Below are 17,379 nucleotides of genomic sequence, written 5' to 3'. Positions count from 1 at the left end.
CCCTTGTGTTTTTCACTATGATTATGATCTTAGACTTCTATATGGGTTTTATAAAGCATCCTCATCTGATGAGGTGAAACTCATTGATGTGTTTGCATAACCACTGTCAATTAGGCCCCTAGTTATACTTCATCCCTTGACAGCGTAACCTTTGTAAACTTGAAGCCCTAGGTACACTTCAACCCTTGACCGTTTAATCAACGTCAACTGGGACCTTGAGTCGCAATGCAATCCCGACTTCTCAGATGATGGATCCATCCTCAAATGGCAGATGAAATTTGTAGGTCACCATGCTCCAAGGCATTAATGTAAATTCAAACATACCTTAAAACTATAACAATGTCTATCTAAAACACAGATAAGAATAAATCTTTAAACTTCTAATTTCCAACCATAAGAAAAAAAAACAATTTTTAACAAAGTGAAAGCACGTTCTGTAGGACGCGTTTTCATTTTTCTCTCCAGAAACAACATATCCCGATAAATATAAAAAAAACCGCCTAAATACTTAAATTAAAAAAATAATATATTTCTTCAATTTATCCAATAAAATTACTAATAATTGAATGATTACATGTGTACTTTAGCAAAAAATAAATAAATGATATAACGATATATAAATTTGTTTGTAAAGTTAAAATATTGCACCAAAGTAGGGTTGAATAAGAAAAAATGAAAAACCAAAAATCAACCCAAATTAAGTTGTTTGGATGGTTTATAGAATGTAAGTTTAAAAATCGCAGTTACACGAAACTGAACGAAAATTTATTTTTATTTAATATATAATTTATTTTAATTTTTATTATATAAAAATAAATATTTATATTTAAATTAGTTAAAATAATTTAAAATTTATTGACAATTACTATAAAAAAATATCAATAACTGAACCGAATTAAAATAAATGATTTAAAAAATCCAACTTAATCAAATCGATTTCATCTTTACCAATAATATATGAACCAAAGCGTAAATTAAATAAAAAGGCCGTTTTTAAAAAATAATTAGAGATTTAAGTTTTTTTTTCATATTTAAAAAAATTAAGTCATTTTGAAGAGAAAAACAAAAAAACTTAAAAAAAAGCCTAAATCCTTAATTATTTTTAAAAAACGTCTTTTTTATCTAATTTTCCCTTAATCAAATTCTAACTTTTGAATCAATATAAATTAAAAGATTTTTAATATGATATAAAAAAACCATACGAAAATAAAATAAAAAATAAAAAATCCTTTCATAAAAAGAAATAAAAATAATTTATGTGTAGATGAGAAGGGTTGGCCTCCCCCTCCTACCTTGGTGCCATCCAGTTCCCATCCCACACCTATCTCCTTCTTCTTCAAATTGTTTTTCCCAGTTATTTTGTTTGGTTTTCTTTGATCTCTCTCTCTCTCTCTTTCATCTTCAATCTTTTTCTGTTCTTTTCTTTTTTAAATTTATATAAAATTTATGAATATATTAGTTTTGGTTTGGGTTGATTTAGTCAGTTTACTTCCTTTTTTATTTATAATCTTTTTTTCATCATCAATCTCCTTTGTATTTCTATAACATTTATTACCATTTATTTAATATTTTGAGCTTATACACTTGATTTTCGATTACCCTTTTGTGAGATTCGAAAAAAAAAACCCATTTTTTTACTTATTTTCCGATGAGGAGAGGGAGGGGTCTCGCCGCCGCCGTCATCCCCGATGGAGAAGAACCCAAATACAGAGGTGTTCGGAAAAGACCATGGGGTAGATTCGCAGCTGAGATCCGAGACCCGTGGAAAAAAACCAGGGTTTGGTTAGGTACTTTCGATTCCGCCGAAGAAGCAGCTCGAGCTTACGATACGGCGGCGATGACACTGCGTGGACCGAAAGCCAAAACGAATTTCCCAATCAATCCCTCGAATACTACCGCTTTTCCGATCGATCACCACCACCGTCGGTTATACCTGATGGGTAATTTTCAAGACCCGAAAATGAACCCACAAAGACCGACGAGGAGCAGTATGAGTAGTAGGGTGGAGTCTTTTAGTGGACCAAGACCAACCCAACCGCCGCTGGAATCAGTTGTGTTGGACCGGAAACATTATCATCATCGGAAACCGCCGGTGTTGCCAGAGGATTTTCACAGTGACTGTGATTCATCATCGTCGGTTGTCGTCGACGATGGGGATATGGCTTCTTCTTCATGTAAGCAAAATCAAACATTGATGCCTTTTGATCTCAATTTTCCACCGTTGGATGAAGTTGATGATCTCTACTGCACTGCTTTATGTCTTTGATCAACATGATGATCATGATTGATGATGAAGAATTATTCAAATCTATTTTTCTAATTTTTGCTATTTTTAAGCAAAAAAAGAAGAAGAAGAGATATATGATTAAGATGGAAAAAAAATGATCCTAGTCTTTTTTATGAGTATGATGAAATCTAAGCCCTTTGATTTCGATCAAACGGTGATTATTATCTTTGTTCTTAGAGAATATATATGATTTAGGGTTTGGTGATGTTATTATTATATCTCAGATCTGATTTTTTCTTCATCTTTTTTTGTAACTTTTAATATTTGTATAAAATTTTTCTCTTTTTTTTTCAATTTCAACCCTTCACAAACTGGATTAAAAAGTAAAAACCCCATTTTTTCTGTTTTTTTTTCTTTTTTGGGGCTTATTTTTGTTTGAAGGAAACTAAGATTAAAAAAGGGATTTTGTGTTTTACCATTTTGATGATTGTAAATATTTGTAATTAGGAATATATAGTAATGATGATTTAAGGTTTTGTTTTGTATATAAATGTTACTTTAGAACTTTAAAACAATGGATCCAAATCCCCAATTCTTGCGAATTTTTTTTTCTTAGCTTTCATTATTTGTACATATTTTGGTACCAAATGTTTTCAATTCAAGTTTTAAGGTTGATTGAATAAAAGTTAATTAATAAAATTAGGTTTGTATTTTTCATTACTTTATTAATTGTAAATTTGTGTAGTTTTATATTTATTTTGTTAAATACAATTTGATGGGTGATTGAATTCAGGTTTTAGGATTGATTTTGTAAAAGTTAATTGTTAATATTATTAATTAAGTATGAATTTTCATTGAATCAACCTCAAAACTTAAATTAAATATTAAAAAGTTAACACAGTTATATTTAGATAGTAAAATGCATAATTTTTTTAAATATAGGTATTACATTGAATTAAAAAATGGGTAAATTACACTAATAGTCACTCAATTTTGATGCAGTTGATAAAATATTCACTTTGGCTTCAATTCGGTCACTCAACTTTCGAAAAATGACAAATTGATTACTATCATAACAGACGTAACAGAAAGCTAAGGTGACTCGTTAATTTGCTATGTTGGCATCCTATGTGGAAACGACGACCTCTGTGCCATCCCCTTTTAACTTGCAGTAGAATAAAAAGAAGAATAAAGAAAAAAAAAACTCCCTACTTAAGCCACCTTTGATTCATCAATAGTAGTCTGCATTCCATCCCAAATCTCTTACCTTACAAGAATACAACCCTTCCCCTCTACCCTTGCCATTCTTTTCCTTCTGCTAATCATTTTGTGTGTCTAGGTCACCGAAAAAAGCAAATCATAATAAAGCCATTTATTTGTAATTTTTTATTTGGGGAGAGGGGGAATTTGAAATACGAAATCAGAAATCAATAAAGCAATCTTACGTGATGGTTTGTGTGGATGGAGAGCTAATAAGAATCTTCTTCAACCAGAAACCTTGGATCCCCTCAAGTATCGTTCTCCCAACCTCTGTTTATCAATTTACAAATGGCCCTCCAGCCCTAAGTGGTGATGGCTCTGGGGTTCTTGGTCAATGATGTCGTTCATTTCTCACCTTCCAATTTATACTGTAAAAGGAGGCTGTCAAAGGTAATTTTTTTTGGGATTTACGAGAGGGCCTTTCCCCATACTCGATTGTGTGTTGATGGGATGAAGTGTTGGGGGAGATTAAAATTTATCCACGACAACAACAGCTAAAGGAAGAAGAAGAAGAATATGGGAAAAAAAACCCTAACCCACTTTAATGGTGGTGCAAGTGGTAGAGGTTGGAGCACTTGTCATTGGTGTTGTTTGTTTGTTTGTGGGGTCGGTTGTATTGGGGCCATTGGAGACTTTGAAAGAGATTTTATAGTCTCTTCATTGTTTTTTTTTCTTCTTTTTCTTTTGTTATTAGGTTTTTTTTTCAATTTCTTCTTAAATTGGGTGGGTTTCTGCCATAGATATATCTAATATGGCTAGTTAACTAGCCACTTCAGTTGTCTCGTTAAGTCTATAACGGAAAATGTTAGTCGATGACTAATTTGTCATTTTTCGATAACGCTAGTGATTGATCTGTCATTTTTCGAAAGTTGAGTGACTGAATTGAAACCAGAGTGACTGTTTGTATAAGTTACCCTTAAAAAATAACATAATACAAATATCACATTAAAAAACATGAAATTCAAGTACTTAATTATGCATTAAGTGAATGTTGATCCTTTTTACTCAGAAATCATTCATAAAACTTGAGATAAAAATTAAAGTTATATTTATCAAAAATTTATATAAAAATAAAATAAGGCTTTAATTGAATTAAAAATGGGAAGATTTAAATATCATATTTGTTGTTTTTTTATACAATGCCCTTAAATAGGAGGATGATGCGTTTCAATGCACTCGAATTCACGTCCTCCTGCACTAACAACAATGCTGATGTTAGTCAAGCTAAAACTCAATTAACTCTACTGTACCATTAAAGAAGTAGTAAAAATTAAAAGTCCAATTATTTATACGTAATAAATTAGCAAAAACTAACTGTATAGATTTATATATTTACTAATAAATGATTTAATTTATATGTGAATTAACTGAAAAGGTTATAACTTATAAGTTGATACAATACTTAGAACTACTCATAACTCATCCCAACCCTTAAATAAGAGAATAAATGCTCTTCAGCACCGCTCGAACCCACATCCTCCTACACTGACAATAATAACAATGCTAACTGGATTAAGACTCAATTGATTTAATACAATAAAACAAATTTATGTATTAAATTAGACAAATTTTGATGTATAAATTTAATAATTATCCATAAATAAATGAATATATATTCATATTTATTGCATCACATTTTTGGGAATTTTGAGTACAAATTTGGTAACTGTATCATTATGGTATATAATACAGATCCATCTCACAATCTTATTTTACTATCCGAGTTTGATTCAAAATGGATAAGTATTTATATATTTATTTAATTTTTATTATAGAACATTGTGTAATTGATAGTTATATTGGATTCTGATTAAATTTTGAAGGGATAATGTCACATTTGATACATGTACTTCCATAAAATATCCAATGTGATACTTATACTTTGAAATGAACATCCAATGTGATACATGAACTATCAAAATGTGTTTTATTATGGTGTTTGTATTTTCATAAAATTTTTAATGTGATACATGTACTTTGAAAATGTCTAATGTGATACTTAACTATCATAATATGTGTTTTATTATAAATTCTAATTAAATTTTGAGTTGAATTGATTGAATGCTTAGATAGGAGACAAAACTCTCTTGAAGTTGTCTTCTTTATCCAGAAGACTTGAATCCTATCTAAAAATCTTTTTAATGTACATTCATAATCAATAATGCTACTCAAATGTGTCATTTGAATTATCAGTGGAGTGATCAAAAATTGATTGTAACACCCTAAAAATTCTAGTGTCGCCAATAGTAGTATTTCGAAACATAAATATCAAAATTTCCCAAAAAGCAAGTGTTTATCAATTAAATAATGATAGTAAAGCCAAAATTTGACATTGAGAAAAAAATATATGAATAGTGAAATTTTAGTAAAGATTAAATTGGAAATTTATGAAAGATGGATTAGAAGTGCAAATTTACTAGTTTAGGAAAAGAGAAAAATTTAAGAAATATCTTTTTTATGAATGTGACATGGATATGAATTGATAGGTGAAGTCCAAAAATTAAGATATGGACTAGATTAGAAAGTGGTGAAAAGTATAAGAACTAAAGTGTAATTTTACCACTTTATGAGAGAATGGCTTAATTGTAATTATACCATAAATAAATAATATTTACATGCTTAGGACAAATAAATATGCCATGTTTCAAAAAAGACTATTGTATCCTTATGTCTTAAATACGACAAAAGATATTTTAAAGGGTAATTTAGTTATTTTGTCATTAAATACTATTTTTGAATTTTAAATTATAAAAGAGAAAGATATTTTCATGGGAGAAATTAAAACCATTAGATTAAAATCATGTAATTAAATGTTAAATAAAGAAAAGTCTAGAGACGATTCCAAGTTACTTCATACAAATAATGATGGTTCCCAAAGGTGTCTGTGATGGGATCTAGCGCATTGTTCAAAAATTTGTATGGGGAGCTCACAATGGTAGTTCAAAGATGGCCTTGGTTAGTTGGGATTCCGTGTGTCAACCTAAGTCTCACGGAGGTCTTGGTCTTAGACAGCTAAAGGATCACAACACCTTTTTCATGATAAGGTTGGTTTTAACATTGTTTCTAATGCTAATGCCCTCTGGATTCAGGTTCTTCGGTCAAAATATAAAATCCCTAGTAGTTTATCGGATGATTTGTCAAGGAATCGGTGTTCCTTTTTATGGAGATCCATTTCTAAGGTGTGGCCTCTTATCCATAAGAACTTAATATGGTCAGTTGGAGACGGAAATAGCATCACGTGCTGGCATGACTGCTGGATTCCCAATTGTGGTCCCTTATTTAAATTTATCCCTTATTCTGCTAACCCTTTTCTAGATTGTTCTCTTAATAGTATGGTTACAGGTGATGGCTCTTGGAAGCTTGATTTTTTTCGACTTTGGGTTCCTGAGGAGATTATCAACAAAATAGTAACCGTTCCACTACCTCATCCTTCGCCAGGTCCAGATTAGATTATTTGTAGAGCTACATTGACTGGCTCTTTTTCTCTTAAAAGCGTTTATGAGAAAGTTCGTGGAGGGACTTTTAATTTAAAAGAGCGGCTCTAGGAAATACTATGGAAGTATCAAGGCCTTTATCGGATTAGATTTTTCATCTGGTTGGCTCTTAAACAACGTCTCTTCACAAATGCTGAGAGGGTAAGACGAGGCTTTGGGAGTAATAGTGCATGTAGCCTTTGTGGATACAATTATGAAGATGTGTTGTATATACTCAGAGATTGCAATGTTGTCAGAGGCATTTGGGACAAGCTTATTCCACAGCAATATCTTTCTGCTTTCTATTCCGGATATTTTCTCGACTGGATGAGGAGAAATCTTCAGAGCCACTCTTCTTCTTGGGGTGGAATCAATTGGCCATGTCTCTTTAGGATTATCGTGTGGCGTATTTGGAAAAACCGGAACCTTTCCATTTTCCAAAGCATTACATGGAGTGCTAACGACATTATTAAAATCTCTTACAGTTGGGCGAGACAATTTTCCTCCTTTTTAAGGAATTCATCTCATAAAGCGTGAAATCATCTTCAACATTGGCCCTTACCTAACAGCTGGGTGAGTTTGAGCTCAGATGGTTCGGTGAGGTTCGATGAAGGCTTCGTTGCAGATGGTGGTTGTGTGAGAGATCATAATGGTGAATGGATCATTGGGTTCGCCAAATACTTGGGCAATTACACTATTCTGGAGGCAGAAGTTTGGGGAATTCTAGATGGGCTAAATCTTATTCTGGATAGGAGTTTCAGAAAATTTCTAATCCAAACTGATAGTATTAAAACTGTTAATGCCATCTTGGAGGACTCTCCAGAACTCTCTCGCTCTGCTTTGGTTAGGAAAAATTATTTCATTTTGGGAAAGATGGATCAGTGGAAAATTCAGTATATTCCCAGAGAGGATAACTTAATTTGCTAATAGTCTGGCTAAGTTAGTTCATACTAGGAGCCTAGGTTTAAAATTGTTTGAAGATCCTCCTTTGAGGATCTAAGTTATTTTCTTTGTATTTCTATCTTTTCACCAAAAAAAAGAAGAAGAAGAAGAAGAAAAGTCTAGAGATATGAAGAGAAATTATTCTCTTATATTAAGACCCAACGTGGGGTGCATGGAGGGAAGAGAGAGGAAAAATATGTTTTTCCATTTATTTCGATTTGGCCCATTTCGTATTCAAGCATATCTCTAGCCTAAAATTCTTTGAAATTAAAGTGAGATATTACATCCAATTCTAGTTCAAGAGTGTCCTTTCATATGAAACCAACCATGGAGGCTTGAAGTCAAAGTACGTTGTTCCAATTATTATGTAATATTTATCTGAATGTATAATTTGATGTGAATTTGTTGGAATTAAGTGTGTATGATTACTTTCTATGTTCTAAGTGATGAAAGTATTATGCTCATGTATGACGTGAATCGTGAATGATTTTATGAATAATTTGGTGGATGATTTTTAGTGATTAATTTAATAAAAATTTAAATAAGAACTATATTGAAAATCATGCAAAATTTCAAAATCAAAGAATTAACCAGAGAACTCAAAGTTTGAATTTTTATGATAAGACTATAAGAATATGATATCTAAAGTATTGGAAAAGTTATACTTAAATTAGCATGTTTTAAATTAAAAGGACCAAATTGTAAATATTTCAAAACATGATTTTTAGGACTGATTTATATTATTTTAGAATTTAAAATTCTAAAATCATAATATGAAAGTTTAATAGTTTGAAAATCAAGGACTAATTTGTGAAAAATTTACATGATTTTAATAGTAGGGACTAAATTGTAAATTTTTGAAATTCCATATATTAGGGGATATTACCTTTTTGTTATTGGCTACGTGGTATGTCCAGGGTGATACAAAGGAAATAAACAAGTTTGGTTAGGGCTAAACTATTTTTGCCCTAATCATGTTTAACTTGGACTGTTGAAACAAAGGCAATAGGAAAAGCATACTTTGAAGACTTGCATCTCCCAACAGTAGTGCCCCTTGCTGAGAGGTGGACACAGCTGTTGAAGAAACATGACAATAATACAAACAAAAAGTTAAAAGTTCATCCAAGTTAAATCCAACAGAGATTCATGCAATTTCAAAAATACAGTATGAGCCCAAGATTCATGGCATCTTCTTCTTTTTCCTACTCATCTCCTTTATATATTGTTGTGGTTTCTGGAGCTAGCTCCGCATAGAATAAGGAGGCCTATGAAGAGGTTCACGGAGGAGAGTTTGAGTAGCGTTATCGTGCGTTCCCTGCGTATTTTTGAGCACGAGCAGAATTTACCATCCTCTCAGCAGCAGGTGTAGGATCATCCTCAAAAGTAAGGGAAGTTTAAAGATCCCAAGTATTGTCCATAGGAGTGTCCTCCATCATGTCGTCCTCAAAATGTTCAAGAATATATGGAATTGATGTTGAAGAATTGTCCACCAGAGTAGGGGCAACTTAACGTGTTTCCGAAAGGTACAATTTAATTTTTTTCAAATATTAAAAATTATATTTTATGTAAATTTATTACATTTAAAAATAAATATTGATTAATTATTTTTAATATTAAATTCTTTGAAAATCATATCTTATATTTTATGGCCTACCATATCTAATAAAAAAAATCTAAATAATATAAAAGCCAAGCAAATCTCAAAATTCCCAAACCAATCACCATCACATAATGCACCACCTCAAACCTACTTTTGAAAATTTGGACATAAAAAAAAATAGAAATTTAATTTGCAATCTGATACACAAACTTTAATTATACGTGATTTTATACATAAATTTTTGATTAAATTTAAATTTTACAAATTATTAGCACCATTATCGATAAATACCCTTTTACGTTTACGTATTACATGCATAAATTATTATACTTACGCAGCATCAAATTAAATATGCACAATTGAATCAAAATCAACATTTTATGTATATATTTAAACCATTTTTTAAAGTTTTATACATATAATTACACAAAAATCAAAATTTGCGTATCGAATTTCATATTAAATCAAAATTCAAATATAATTTTTATATTTATCCGATTTACTTTATTCCTCAATTAAACAATTCAATTTTTATTTTATTTTAGTCTAAATACCAAATTCCACAGTGAAAAAGGGACTCAAACAAAAATAAACCAATAAATTTTATTTTTTATATAATATTTTGTACATCTAGATAAATTCTCGAACTTATCTTATAATTTATAATTAAATATACTTTAATATGAAGTAACTTTTCACTTCTACTTTAAACAAAAGGATAATTGTTAATATTATTTTTTATATATCTTAGTGTAAAATTCGAGTTTTAGGATTAATCGGATTAAAATTAATTGTTAATATTATTTGATTTAAAATTTTTATTATTTTAATTAGTAGAATAAATTTGGTGTTAATTATGAATTTGTTTAATCTGTTAAATACAGTTTGATAGATATGATATAATTCGGGTCTTAAAGTCGATTTGAATTATTAGTTGATTATGAATTTTCATCGAGTCAAAATATAAAACCCAAATTAAGCACTAAAAAGTTAACACCGTTATTAAGTACCCAAATGTATAATTTTTGTCTAATAAAGGTACTACATTGAACAAAAAAATAACACATGTACCACATAAGAAAAAGGCTAAATTTTACTATCAGTCACTATATTTTACAAAAGTTATGGATTTAATCCTTATACTTTAATTTTGTCATTTTTAGTCTATGTAGTTTTCAAATTTTAAAATTTTAGTCCTCGCCAAACGATAACTTTTAAATTTATTATGTTGAGTTGTACTATTTTCAAAATCTAAGCGGCAAAGATTTTTTCATATGTGTAATGTCATGCCAACTTGTTTTTTTTCATATATTACTCACCAAAAATTATATTCATAGATTACTGACGGTTGTTTGTGTCAAGATTAGAATTTTAAAATTCAAGAAGTATAAGGACTTAAAATGATTTAATCACAGAATATGATCTAAATCTACAACTTTATGCATAATACAATACTAATAATTGAATGTTTGGGTCGGGACTAAAATTTGAAAATTTAAAAGGTATAAATACTGAAAATAACCGATTCGAAAAGTATAAAAACTATAGGGACTAAATCCAAAATTCCAAACCAACCCCATCACGCAAATGAATACAACAAAGGGGATTTAATTTGCCAACTTTATTCCCTAATTAACTAAGATGAAATTCTTTTGAATGCAAAATGGACAAGTAAGAGTCAAATGTTGAGTATTTAATACAAGATTAAATAAAAACATTAAGACATTTGGCAATGTCAAATGTGGGGGATTTGCGTGAATGACGGCTTCACATTACACGTCGCAACTTGATGATGCTTGTCTTGTCCCTACACCAGCTGTCTTTTCTTATGTCTCAATGCCAATTAGCTTGCTTCACATGGGAAGTACCTTTCTTTGTTCAATAAAGAATCCAACAATAAAGTAGAAAGAATTGGTTGGGGAAAATACTATTTTCTAGAGATTTGGATTAAATTAAAAAAATATTTACTTTTAACTCGGTTGATATGAGTATTATTGTAAATACAGAAATATATGAGTTCGATTGCATTGAAGCACATTATCCTTCTATTTATGAGTTAGGAAGGAATTATGGATAATTTTAAACTTATAATGAGATAAAAAAAATAGTCTACTTTCTTTTTTATACGTTAAATCATGATAGTCGATATTGTACTGATAGTAAATCAAATTAATAAACTTTAAGTTCTATTCTGGTTCGGAATAACCTTTACTAAAAACATTTATATTTAGAACAACTTATGTTTAAAATATATCAGAATAACATTTATTCAAGAACACCTTTCGGAACATCCTCATTTTAAAGATTAGTTTATGAAACAACCCTAGAAGATGGTAGGGTTCTTAAGGTAACTTTACTCTTCAGATGTTTGGTAGATCAAATATGGAGGTAGTTAAAAGGTTTTCTCTTTAACATTTTTCCGTAACATTAAATGCTTCTCCTTTCTTCTTTCATAAATATAACAAACTCTTGTTAATTATTCACCGCCAACAACTTCAATTTTGTACTAATAAAAAAAATCATTAATGCTTTCATAACTGAAAAAGTTAATCTCGTTACTCCTACTAAATGCTTGATTTTGTAAATTTTTTTCCTCACACCTATAAATATGATTTCTCACAACTCATTCGGAGACTTTTGACATTCTAACCCCCAAAGCTCTCTCTAAAATGCTTTCAAAACAAACTACCATCCACCATAAAGTGTTGTAGGGTTAACTCCAATTTTCCTTTCCATCTAAATAAACCTTCGGTTTAAGTTTAATCAACCTTAATTTACGCTAACAGTTACTTAAGTTTAATTAATAATCATTATGTCATTTCTCCCTAATTTATTAGTATAAGTAGTAGTTCATTCTTCTTTTCGAATAAAACTTGAAAGTAATTTATTTTCTCTCTCATAAAATTTTTACCATTATTATTCTTATAAGAAAAGAAAATTTGATTACAGAGCTTTCTTTCCTCTCTGGTTCTCTAAAGTTTTTGTTATATTTTTTTTTTCGTTATCGATTTTTACGGAGTATCGAAAGGCAATGGTACTAAAATCGTGTGTACCACGGGCAATTTCACCTTAAAAATAAAGGGTTAAATCCTTGACAACTATGTTAAGTTCTGATTCATCAAATTTAATCTCGACAAATAGTTTTAATAAAGTTTATGAATAATAAAACAAATAATATGTTAGTATTAATTGACTAACAAGATTTGATTAATAAGAATTATATGTTGATAACTTAATTAAAATATCTTAAAATTTAGATTATAAATTTCAATATAATTCAATCTTATCTTTAATAATCAAATCAATTTATATATCATTTAAAATGTATAGCTTTCATTGTCAAAGAAATGCAATTTGTCTTAATTGGAACATAAAATTTAACATGCCTCCTCAAAACATGGTGATTATGATGTTTTTTAACCTTAAATTCTAATCCTTTAATCAAAAGTATCATTATGCTTTTTTGTCCCAAAATCCAAGTTTATGATTTCACAAGATTATAACCACTTGATTTGATGCTGAAAAACCCAAAATTAATTAATAAAATTGTTCAAAATATAATGTATTTTTATTTTTAAAAAAAATTACCGTATATTGTTAATTAAGTCTTAATTCGATTGACATTAGGTATTATTGTCAATATAGGAGTATGTAGGTTTGAGCGCGCTGAAGCTTGTTATCCTCCTATATATGAGTTGAGAGGGACTATGGGTATTACAAATTCACTCTTGATGTGGAAGATAATATTCAAAATAGAATTAATTTTTTATTTGGAAAAAATTAAAATATATGAAAAAATCTAAATAAAAATTAATGAAAATTTTAAGAGAATAACCGATTTGCTATTTTATTTATAAGGATAATTTATCATTTTTTTAAGTAAATAGGATAAAATGCAATCAAAGTCTTTGGATGGGCTGTGAGTTGTGGTGTGATGTGTTTAATTTACTTTTTGTCTTATGTTACAGTATTGTTATAGAATTTAATCTCACTGCTACAGCTGTTTTTACACTAACTGCAGTTAAACGTACCGCCCATCCAAATTCGCCATTAATACAGAAACCTTTATACTACTTTTACTCAAATAATTATGTACTCGATAAGCATAATTTTTAATTAAAAAAACTTTTGATGAAAAATACAATTGATTTGAAATAAATTTTTAAATAAAATAAATAAATTTTAATAATTCTACCAATGGGAAAAACAATAATCACAACATGTTAGGATTTTCCAAATAAAACCCAAAAAAAATTGTCAATTTATAAATGATTGTTCAATAAAAAAGCCAAACCAGAACAAGTTTCAGACACTTCCTTTAAAACACATATTTCCTGTCTCATAATCCCAACACCTGTTTTCCTCTTATAGGATTTAGAACATCTTTGAAACTCCATTAATTCCCCCCCCCCCGTCCCCCCTTCCCTTTAAGGTCCTCACTTTTTTTTGTTCTTTTTACAGCTAAACAAGTCCTTTCATGGGAGATACTACTATGGAACCATTAATGGACCGATCAACCAGGTTCCAAAGAACCATATCCCATGCCCAAGATGAACTACACAGCTTTAGAACATACTTACGTTGGATGTGTGTAGATCAATCCAACATTTGGACAACTACTTTGTCTTGGTTTTTGTTCATCGTTTTAGGACTAGTGGTTCCTTGTTTGTCTCATTTTTTCTTAGCTTGTTCTTCTTGTGATGCTAAACATGCTAGACCTTATGATTGGGTGGTTCAATTGTCTTTGAGCAGTGTTTCGACCATGTCGTTTGTTTGTTTAACTAGTTTTGTGAAGAAATATGGGTTGAAAAGGTTCTTGTTTTTCGACAAGCTTTGTAATGAAAGTGAGATTGTTAGAAAAGGATATACTGCTAAGCTCAATGTAAGTTCTGTTCCTTTTTTTTTTGTTGGGGGGGTGGGGGATTTTATATGGGTTTTTGATTTAATTTCTGGGTTTGGTTTTAAAATTTTGAAAAAAATTCTGTTTTTATGAAATTATTTGAAGTCAAAGATCCATAATTGACTGAAATTACAGCCATGATCATGGTTTTTGACTAATATCCCATATTTCTGAGTTGGATGAATTCAAGTTAATCATTTTGAGTTTGAGTGTAGATTATTTCGAGTTTGAATTATTTTTGCTTCGAATCACTTTTAGTCTAAATATTTACATCGAAATCAACTTGATTGAGTCTTAGTTTCGAAGTAGTTCTTTTGGCCTGTAGTTTTAAATTAGGAGGTAGAATATGGTGCCCCCCAAGTGTCTGTAAAATTGTCTCTTCCAACTCACTTTTTAACTCTTTTTGTTTTGGGTTATGGGGTTTGAAGATTCGGGATGATCAACATTTGAAAAAGTTCAAATTTCTTTGTGTTAATGTGATTTATCTTTGTGTTTTTTCATTTGCAGAGATCGTTGAAGATCGTATCGTCTTTTGTTATTCCGTGTTTCTTAGCCGAGACGGCATACAAAGTATGGTGGTACGCCTCGGGCGCTTCGCAAATTCCTTTCCTCGGTATCGTCTGGTTGAGCGATAGTGTAGCTTGTTTCATGGAGCTATGCTCATGGCTTTATCGGACCACGGTTTTCTTCCTCGTATGCGTCCTCTTCCACCTCGTTTGTAACCTCCAAGTTCTCCGGCTCCAAGACTTCGCGCAGGTTTTCCAAGTTGATTCTGATGTGGGTTCGGTTTTGTCGGAACACCTACGAATCCGGAGGCATTTACGGATCATTAGTCATCGGTATCGTTCATTCATATTATGGTGTTTGATTTTGGTCACAGGTAGCCAATTCACTTCATTGCTTGTAACTTTGAAGGCTACTTCGGAATTGAACATTTACAAAGCTGGAGAACTTCTTGTAAGTGTTTCATTTTCATCAAAAATCTATTATAAAGTTTGGGTTCGATCTAACCTTCTTATTGGTTTATTGTTCGTAGATGTGTTCTTTAACTCTTGTCACCGGACTTTGTATATTATTACGGAGCGCGACGAAAATAACACACAAAGCGCAATCGGTTACGTGCCTTGCTTCAAAATGGCATGTTTGTGCAACCTTAGATTCTTTCGACGTGAACGATGGTGAGACGCCGAGGACACCGGCTATTCATGTCTGCCAATCGTTTCCTAATGTGGGAACCGATGGTGAATCGGAGAGTGAAGATGTCGGGGAAGAAGAAGATGACTTGGATAACAATAAGTTGATCCCAGCTTATGCTTATAGTACCATTTCATACCAGAAAAGACACGCTCTAGGTAAGAGAAGTGCCTGGTTTCTCTTTTAGTGTAGTTAGACTTGTTAGTTCTGATTTGAGTCTAGAAACTTGATCCGGTTAATCCGAATATGAGCTCAACTCATCCTTGTTTGACTATAGAAAGTCAACAACTTGAACTTGCCCAACCCGAACGTAAAAACGACCCAGTTTGACCATAAAAAGTTAACCCGAGCTCTCCCTTCCCAAACCTTAAAATGATTCCAACCAGAAATGACAGAATTCAAAATGACCCAAACTGAAAAGTCCCAATTTCGGAATGACTCAAATTCAAAAGGATTTTAACTTGAAATGACCCAAACTCAAAATATTTCAAAAATGATTCGAACCAAACCTAAAAATGATTAGAACCAAAAATGTCTGAGCCCAAAATGACCCAAGCGTGAAAAGATCCAATCCCGAATTAACTCAAATCCAAAATGATTCGAACTTAAAATTACAACCTGAAATGACCCGAACTCGAAATGTTCTAAACCTAAATGTCAAACCTAAATGACAACCTCAAATGACTTGACTATAGAAACTTGTTAATTCTGATCCAATTAATCTAAATATGATCTCCACTCATCCTTGTTTGACCATAGAAAGTCAACAACCTAGATAAACAACCCATTTTGGCCATAAAAAGTTAACCTAAACTCCCAACTTATTTATAAATGATTCAAACTCAAAATGATCTACTTAAAATGACTCAAACTCGAAATGACCTGTAATGACTTGAACCTGAAATACATTAAACTTGGAATGATTCAAACTTGTAATGACTCAAAGAATTTAAACTCTCAATTGATCTGACATTTGTTAACTTAAACCAAATTAACTCGACCTACTCAATCGACACATTGTCTAAGTGTAATGTTTGTTGATCTTATTTGATGTGCCATTGATGGTGTTTTTGTGGGGATGATTTTGCAGTGACATATTTTGAGAACAACAGAGCCGGGATTACAATCTATGGGTTCATGTTAGATAGGAGCACACTTCACACCATTTTTGGCATTGAATTATCTCTTGTTCTATGGTTGCTTTCCAAGACCATTGGTATTTCTTGATTTCTCACACATTAGGAAATTCCAAGACTGCCCTCTTTGAGGGAGTGAGAGGTTCATAGTGTTTGGAGGGTATTCTAGAGTTTTTCTTTTCTTTGTTTTTTTTTTTACCTTTTTAAATTTGGGTTATATAGTTTATTTCCAATTATCTCATCTTGTATTTTTTTTTCTTTTTGTAAAATCATTTAGCTGTCCATATTGTTGTTCATTTTTTTACGAGAAGTATAATGGAACTTAAATATAATGTTAAAAGAGAATCCCGTGTGTTAGTCAGATGGTCAATATGTTTATTATCCTAGTTGTAATCTGGGTTTGAGTAGCACTAGCTGCGTTGCTGTTAGAGTTTTACTAAGTGTCTATTCAAATTATCCAATTTTTATAAATTAGTCATTTAATATTAAAAGTAAATTTCATTAGTAGTCACTCAGTTATTGTTAAGTTTTCTTTCTAGTCACTTAATTATGAAAAATTTATAAAATAATCACCTTTGGCCATCTTTTTTGGCCACTAGTTGCTAAATGGATAACGAAAAGATAATATAGTAGCTTTTAAATTTTGC

At 30.8% G+C, this 17,379-nt stretch overlaps 2 protein-coding genes across 2 annotated transcripts; both read left to right on the top strand.

The window, feature by feature from the left end:
- Positions 1–1,203: 1,203 nt before the first annotated feature.
- On the top strand, positions 1,204–2,503 carry LOC107932783 (ethylene-responsive transcription factor 3). The gene has a single exon (XM_016864879.2). The coding sequence runs from the start codon at positions 1,649–1,651 to the stop codon at positions 2,264–2,266; it is 618 nt and encodes a 205-aa protein (XP_016720368.1). The 5' UTR covers positions 1,204–1,648; the 3' UTR covers positions 2,267–2,503.
- An 11,265-nt stretch (positions 2,504–13,768) lies between these two features.
- Positions 13,769–17,077, top strand: LOC107932714 (uncharacterized). The gene is made up of 4 exons (XM_016864801.2): positions 13,769–14,384; positions 14,910–15,359; positions 15,439–15,754; positions 16,687–17,077. The coding sequence occupies exons 1-4, from the start codon at positions 13,980–13,982 to the stop codon at positions 16,821–16,823; spliced, it is 1,308 nt and encodes a 435-aa protein (XP_016720290.2). The 5' UTR covers positions 13,769–13,979; the 3' UTR covers positions 16,824–17,077.
- Positions 17,078–17,379: the final 302 nt, after the last annotated feature.

This window comes from Gossypium hirsutum, chromosome A04 (genome assembly GCF_007990345.1).
Source record: "Gossypium hirsutum isolate 1008001.06 chromosome A04, Gossypium_hirsutum_v2.1, whole genome shotgun sequence".
Taxonomy (NCBI): Eukaryota; Viridiplantae; Streptophyta; class Magnoliopsida; order Malvales; family Malvaceae; genus Gossypium; species Gossypium hirsutum.
The sequence above is the reverse complement of the archived record's forward strand: the minus strand, read 5'-3'. Positions and strand labels throughout refer to the sequence as shown.

What these genes read in the sequence shown, in the direction of transcription:
- LOC107932783 (XM_016864879.2), top strand. Translation starts at nt 1,649, where the DNA reads ATGAGGAGAGGGAGGGGTCTCGCCGCCGCCGTCATCCCCGATGGAGAA.
- LOC107932714 (XM_016864801.2), top strand. Translation starts at nt 13,980, where the DNA reads ATGGGAGATACTACTATGGAACCATTAATGGACCGATCAACCAGGTTC. An exon ending in ACAAAGCTGGAGAACTTCTT is followed by an intron (nt 15,360 to 15,438) that starts GTAAGTGTTTCA and finishes TATTGTTCGTAG; the next exon opens with ATGTGTTCTTTAACTCTTGT. An exon ending in CCAGAAAAGACACGCTCTAG is followed by an intron (nt 15,755 to 16,686) that starts GTAAGAGAAGTG and finishes ATGATTTTGCAG; the next exon opens with TGACATATTTTGAGAACAAC.